The sequence below is a fragment of the Saccoglossus kowalevskii genome, chromosome 17 (genome assembly GCF_978046115.1).
Source record: "Saccoglossus kowalevskii chromosome 17, keSacKowa6.1, whole genome shotgun sequence".
In the NCBI taxonomy this organism is placed as follows: Eukaryota; Metazoa; Hemichordata; class Enteropneusta; family Harrimaniidae; genus Saccoglossus; species Saccoglossus kowalevskii.
In genome coordinates this window covers 15,526,303-15,534,025 of record NC_140657.1, presented here as the reverse complement: position 1 = coordinate 15,534,025, position 7,723 = coordinate 15,526,303, and the positions used below count along the sequence as shown (strand labels likewise).

Here is a 7,723-nt window from a genome sequence, read left to right as displayed (position 1 = left end):
GTGTTTTGATGTAAATAAACAATTTGTTGGAATACGCCACTTGGAACTCAAGTTTCAAGGACACGCTCGCGACAACCTCCCCACTTTAATATGACGAGCTCAAAGAGAACTTTAAAAAAAATAACGGGGACTTGTTTATTTGCGTGCGGCCTCGTGGCTATTTGCCTGTCTGTGCAGTATCAAATTATGACTTGGTTTTGGAAGCAATGATTTTGTCCAGTTAATTACTAGTTGAACCATCATAATTCTTGAATGGACTTCATCCAATATAAAGTTTAATCAAGAATACCAGCAAACTAGAAAAATATAACCAACACAAGGACTTGATGATTTCCCAATTGCCCCTTTATTACTTCAATAACTTCAAATACATTCCGGTGACCACCCTCCACCTATGAATTATTTATTCAAATTACATCACGCTTTTCGACGTCATCAGTAACATGTATGATATGTATTAGTAGCTGCTCAGAATTCATTTGTGACGTTCTTTATTGAAATCTACATCAGCATATTATGTGTAATGTCCTGCCAAAGTACCGCAACTGAAAATAATAATAAATAAAAATGGGTTTTCATAACTACTCAATTTCTGAGTCTAAATTTTGTTCAGAATTGTTTTCCGCGTCTCTGTAAAATTCACGTAATTATGTTTTGTTTATTCGCCATCAACTGTTGCTTTCATAAAACACTTGCATTTGTATTGTTTCATATTTTTCAAAAGGTCATACGATATTTTGAAATTAATAAAAAAATGAACATCTGTAACATTCCATTCGGAAATGAATGTGGATCTGAAATGTCAAGATGTGTCAACATGACTATTCGACTTTTAGTGTAAAATACGAACTTACCCATTTCCTTCACCCCAGCTTCTGTGAAATTCCCCATCAGTTGTTGCATTCACCCCGTCTGATGTAATCCTCTCAAATTCAGGACTTCCATTTGCATCGCCACATAAACCATGTATAACGTAACATTGACTGTAAGGCTGGTAAAGGTCGATTGCTACTCTTCTGACGCCCCACCTCACGATAACGTCGTAATACCCATCTAATTCGAGATCCATTGTCACGTGATATGTATCGGAATGTTTGCTCAATAGGAATTGATCGGACGTACCATAATATTTCGGGAGAACGGAATCATCTATTGGTAACAGCAACCCACCTGTAAGCTGAAAATCGAAAGCAGAACATACATATTGGATAAAACAAATAGATGTTCGACCAGGACACAGACTTCTTATATCACAGGTAGTCAAACAGAGTATATTGATTTATGAATGTTCAACACTAGTTTTGCAAACAACTCAACTCAAAGAAAGATGGCCAGAGGTCACTGGCATGGAGTCTGCTCCATAATACAAGGAAAAAAAGAGAAATAGACGCAGCATTTACTTTCAAATCAACTTCTGCAACGCTGAGCTTCCAAGTCTATGCTAACCACGTGATCAAAACGATTCCCATGGGAGCAGAAATATGCAGTCACATGCAAAAAATATACACTGGGAATTTAAGCAATTCCAAAGAGGTTGGGAAAGTGACGCTAGAAAGAAATATGGAACTGCGAAATGTTGTTCTTGTAAAAAAACTTCTTGATAATTGTACTTAGCTAAACGGAACTGTGACTAAAAAAGACATTTAAAGAGATTTAATGACAGATTCGAACAGCCTTTAAAGAAAACGACGAACAATGTGTCAAGGTCGTGTCAAAGCCGGCAAGAACACAAACTTTTTTGTAATGTTTTGTATGTCGTGTCTGTGACGTTTTTACTGTTATGTGAACATTATTAGAAAATAAAATTTTATTTGAAAAAAAAAAAAAAAAAAAAAACTTTGGTTCAGCAACGCAGAGGTTATAAGCGAAAACACCCCTCATATCAAACATGCATTACGATATTGTAGCATTTTGAAAGTGAAAGAACGTTTATGTTAACCGATCGTGATTGTTGTATGGGTGGGAATTGAAATGTCGGAAATCAAGAAAATGCTTTTGAATGTGAGGGGTCTAAGAGAATATAAGAAGATAGAAAAATATTCACCTGGATTAAAAATAGTAAGCCAAATATTTTTACGTTAAATATACTCATGGTAATGTGTCAGTTGTTGAAACAGTCAGTTGAGCGGACACATAGCATTAAAATAGTCAGTTGAGGGGCACATGTCTTTGTAACAGTAAGTTGGGAGGGGGCACATGACATTGAAACAGTTAATTGAGGAGCCCAAGGCTTTAAGCAGTCATTTGAAGATTGAGTCCAAACTACATTTGATAGAAACGAAATGAGAATTAAGTATTCAAGCTAAAATATATAAAGCCAAGAGACTGGACGAGATTAGATGATACAGCAATGAATCCATCAAAAATCATAGAAACTATTTTTGACAACCAGTTGGGGATCTAGAATAACTATTTAAATTTAATGTTTTTATATAATTTAAGTTTAGTATATAGCAAGTATATGACGACTATAAATAGCAGGTAGATTGGAAATATTTCATGGAATTGTTTGATTGTGATTTCATAGTAGAAAATGCCTACCAAATATGTGACAGGATTGACGCCATCATTAGGTCCAAGCGTGAACGTTTCACCTCCTTGTATTAGTAGCAGCGATCCTACACGATAATGGTCTTTGGTTTTGTGCTCAGTCACTTTAACATCTATTCGGAAGTCGTTCCCACAAGCCATGTGCATAAGTGAATACATAGCACAATCACCACCTTCATGATACTTGTATCCATCGAAAGTACAGAAACGCGGATCTCCATGTACTGTGCAAGTAACCGCCGGCACTGAGAGAGAAAATAATGTGTTATGAAACAAGATTTGATACATGTCCCGTCATGATGCGATGTTTTTTTTTTTTACAAGTTATGCTACAACCAAGAGCTGTGCTCAAAGTAACAGGCTTTGTAATTTGCTGATAAGTAATTAACATATATATATATACATATAACATATACATATATATATATATATATATATATATATATATATATATATATATATAAAGGAAAAATAATTATATTTACCTCGTGGTGGTGGGCAATAATACCCTTGGGTGATAGTGTTGTTACCACAGCAATATCGGCACTTGGTCTTCACGTAGATTGGCGCTTCATCACATTCATTAAAATTTGGTTCATTTTCGGATTCTTCGATACAAGCCTGAAAGTAAAAACCGATGATCAATAAACTAATAAGAATATAAAAACAAACATCTGAACATAGTAGAGTTATCAAGAGTTATACAATGACAATCCACAGAAAACAAGTGCTCATATGTATTACAATAACTTTGTTAATTTTTTGTTTTGTTTTTCGACTCGAAATTAGTCAATATTAAGTATACAATATGATACTTTATTAAGCTAAATTTTGTTAATTATATTATAAATATAGAAAAAATGATTTTCCTCATTTTAGGTAGGTGGCGAGTTACTTGACAAAAGATAATGTATCGTACTCTATTCCATTCGATTCTATAAACCTTATATATTGCTCACAAATTTGGAAAATATTGCAGATATAGGTTTTATTCAACTGATTCTCATACCACACATATCACTAAATTTAAAGGATTGCATCATACCATTCCACTGAAGTGAAACTATTACTAGATAAGCAAATTTGAGAGAGCCATCTTGACAATTTGTATAATATTCAACTCACTTCTATTTGTTGACACTCCGATATAAATACTAAACCAGTATTCTTTTGCCACAGTTGAGTCATGCATTCAGGCTGTAAAAGTAGCAGTGAAATGGTTAAAATAGAATTTGTGTGGCAAAAAATAACAAGTAAATTCACTGAAATGCGGGAAACATTAGAAAACATTAAAATTGAATGTGGCACGAGGGACAATTAACTCATTGAAGCACGAAAAACAATACAGCTATTTTGATAATGTGGCATGTCAAATTAAACATCCAAGTAGCAATGTGCGTCTTGATTTTTTATTTCGTGTTACCATAGTAATTTGGATAACAGAGGAAACAATTTGCATTTAATTTAAATGAAGTTACATATGAAATAAACAACTCACTCGTGCGGTTGTACAATATTCATATTTATCAGGATCAGATTCTGGTTTCAGCAAGCACTCAGCTAAGGTCATCTTATCAGATAGTTTACACTGCAAACACTTGTTAGCTGTAAATTATAAATTATCACGGTCAGTCCAAAGTGAAAATAACATATTTATAAGTACCGCTCCTATACCAAAAATTAAGTAAAAAAGCTCATAGTGGAGAAACCAGCACTGTAAGTGTGGAGATAGATGGATCGCCAGTTTTTTAGACAAGAAACGACGTTAGTTTTATATAAACACGTAAGTATTGCTACCAGTGCTATATGTACTCCACCTGTCATAACTACTGTGTTTCTCGAAATGTGTTACAAAATGTATTCTCTACTAAGTCAAATTGTGTACGCGTTCAACAACAACAACAGACAATTAAAAAAACAACAATGTTGAAAAAAGATTAATTATACTACCTTGTCCCTGGCCAGGTACCATGAGGTCATGTGGGTTTCCTTCAGCACGCTTTACAACTTTGGCATTGGACTGACAAGCAATCTGAAAAAAACGTTTATGCATCATTATTTAATGCGTCATTATTTGAAGCACGTTCAACGATAATCTAGTTGATGACACGGATGGCTCTGTTTGATTTTAGAGACTTTTGCAAACATCGCTCGCTGGCAGTGTGTGTGCGCATGTGTAAATAATTTGACACCTCTATAACGTGTTCCGTGCACACATAGCTATATAATTTCTAAAACTCAGTAATACACAGATATAATAGAATATCAATATATAAACACTAAATATATCTATAATATATATTACACAAATTAATTCGTATTAAATTCTTGTCTTAGTGGCATAGCTCTATGTACAAACATCCATTCACATTGTTAACTGCTATATATATTTATTAGAAGTTGGGAATGGCCAGTAATTTTAATGTTTAAATCACTTCTCAGGAATGTATACAGGACATATAATACCAAAAAATTATGTTTATACATATCACTAACACGATGTTTAAATTATAGCATAAACGCATTTCAATTTCCAACCCACGTCTGCGATCCAAGAATTTCCCCCGTTGTTATCGATGTTATACATTAATCTATATGCATATTTAACTATTCAACAACTAAAGAAAATTGGCATTCTCCCACATTCCCCAAGCACTGCTGACATAGTCTTGTTGTAAGGCAACCCCTACCCAATATTTACGCAATTTAAACTGTATTCTCTTAGCTTAGGCATATTGCCTGTAACCCCAAATCGGGCAAAGTGTACAATAATTGCAGTATTAAACTATCAAATAACTTGAAGTAAAACTTGCAGCTTAGTCCATCGACTTTACGTTCGAAACTAAATAAAGAAAACATTGCCTTGTTTGCTTGTTGTATTCCTAAATGATAAAATAGATCCTAAACATAGGCCTTTACGATTTCAATATTTCCCACATTTCAGTTTTGGCACGATACTCCTTCCCTTTCGAATTACCATAAATTTAATTGTACCAAAGTTCACTTCAAGATACCACCTACTACAAATGTGATGTAGCACGTCAGTAAAAAGTAATAGATCAACAAAATCTGCAAATATCACTACACTGTCGGCTAACAACAGAGTAAATAATTAATCACACATATCCCGAACAACTTGTGTCCCAAAGAAAATGTCAATTTAAACCACGACAATTGTTATACATCTGTAACAATGGATGTAAACTAGAGTTATTGGACTAGTAACAATGGCAAAACAAAACAAAACTGTGCGTTCTACTGTGGTTTTTAGAATCATTCAGTCGGAAATAATATTCACGGATGTCCCAGTCCCATGAATATTTCTATGCGCAATGCTTATTTTTTAGTTATTACTCGGATAGCCAAACTGAAAAAGTCCATGCTCTTACAATGACTGACATAACATAGTGGAGCAAATATCTCTGCAATCAGAAAGGTTATGTTCATTAACATTCGCTGACAGAAAAATAATACAGAACCAACAGTTACTATCTCTCATCAAATGATGTCATTCTCAACACGTGATTGCTAGTACAGTACGAATGCGTCATGTACAGTGAGCGAGCGAGAAGTCGATAAGAAGAATGAATCTACAATCTCATTGACGCAGGGCAAACTCGCTTAACCACGTTCGAACTACTATGAATGTTTGTACCTTCAACCTTCAAATACTGACAGCAACGACGTTTAGTACATTTATAGTACATATGAATCCTGTTTAGGTTCACATGACTGATATACCAACCATCAAATCAAAATCATGACAACTGATCATTCAATTTCACCGTAAGTATAAAATTAATTATATACATTTAAGAAACAAAGGACGACGTACTGCCCATTATAACAGGGCAAGGGCGGAAATATACGTTTGAAAAATAAAAGTGCGAAGTGCTTTTTTCAATTATAATACAACGGACTGTCGGAAAATTGCAGTAGTTGCTTGGAGAACAAGAAATAGTCAGTTAAACGTCCAGAGGAGGCAAACACGAAGTACACAGTACAAACAAGAAACGTGCCGATGAAATGAGTTCCGTTTTTAAGATTTTCAGTTTTAATTGCATTTTCTTGTTTCAGTCATGTTGTATACGTTAAGATGTTTACGATGGATATGAATTCGGTATTATTTTGTCAGGATGAGAAGTCTTCCTATTCATTTAGAACTATATATATTGCTTGCCTCAGTTTATTGTTGCAGGGTATTTCATGCTTTACACTTGTTACTGGCCATAATCTAGAACATAAATTGAAATATCGAGCTATATCATTATTTACAACGGATTTTACAATAGGTAGAACCAATTACAATTAGTTTGTGATGCTTTACACATAGAACACCAAACATGATTTAGAAGAACACGCGGGTTTTACAAAACGTACTAAGTATGAATATAGGTTTTGTAGCTACTTTGGTAGAAATTAAATAATACCTTCCCCTACCCAGCAATGAATCAAGTGGGGGTGAACGTATGAAATACAATTACTCACCGCGAGGATCACGAGACAGGACACGATCAGACAACGCTGCATGGCTCTTCTTTTAGGATGAAGCAAAAAATTGCTATGTGCTACTGATGAAACTAATCTTCAATATATAGAGTTTTGTTTGAGAAATATGGAATCACAACTTGTCAATCATCCCGCGTGTTACCCAACGCGTGACACCAGATGTCACCTTACAAAAACAGTGATAAGTATCTAAATGCACAGGGCGTATTTTGTGTTATATTTCGTCGCATAATTGCCGTCATATTTTTCTTTCTTGTAATAAATGTATTTCTATTAAGTGTATATGTGTGTGTGTATATCACATTATGACAATGTGAACATTTATTAATTTAATCTATTAAATCTAATAATTTTGCAAGTCCAGAATTTTCTGTCATAACATATGCATATGATATTTGTCTGACGCACAGGAAGAGATTAACTAACAATAAATTTGACCAACTATGAACAATCGCTAACAATGGCTTGCCACATAAGGTGTCAATTAAATACTGGTTCGTTCTAGTGAGCCTAACCTTTAACACTCTATCCCAGGGATTTCACCTAGTGCTCATGGGTAATTTCAATTCCGAAACCTTTACACTATGTAACTTAACGCTTATCGTTTCTTCTGTCCCTTAATAAAGCAACAGGCGTTTTAAACAACTTAAGAAATGAAAGTTAC

At 34.3% G+C, this 7,723-nt stretch overlaps 1 protein-coding gene across 1 annotated transcript; it reads right to left on the bottom strand.

Annotated features, from left to right (window-relative positions):
* Positions 1-323: 323 nt before the first annotated feature.
* On the bottom strand, positions 324-7,129 carry LOC102805546 (zonadhesin-like). Its single transcript, XM_006818968.3, has 8 exons — positions 7,039-7,129; positions 4,501-4,582; positions 4,049-4,155; positions 3,676-3,747; positions 3,036-3,171; positions 2,542-2,795; positions 855-1,177; positions 324-545 (listed from the first exon to the last, which is right to left on the bottom strand). The coding sequence occupies exons 1-8, from the start codon at positions 7,078-7,080 to the stop codon at positions 515-517; spliced, it is 1,047 nt and encodes a 348-aa protein (XP_006819031.1). The 5' UTR covers positions 7,081-7,129; the 3' UTR covers positions 324-514.
* Between the last annotated feature and the right edge of the window lie 594 nt (positions 7,130-7,723).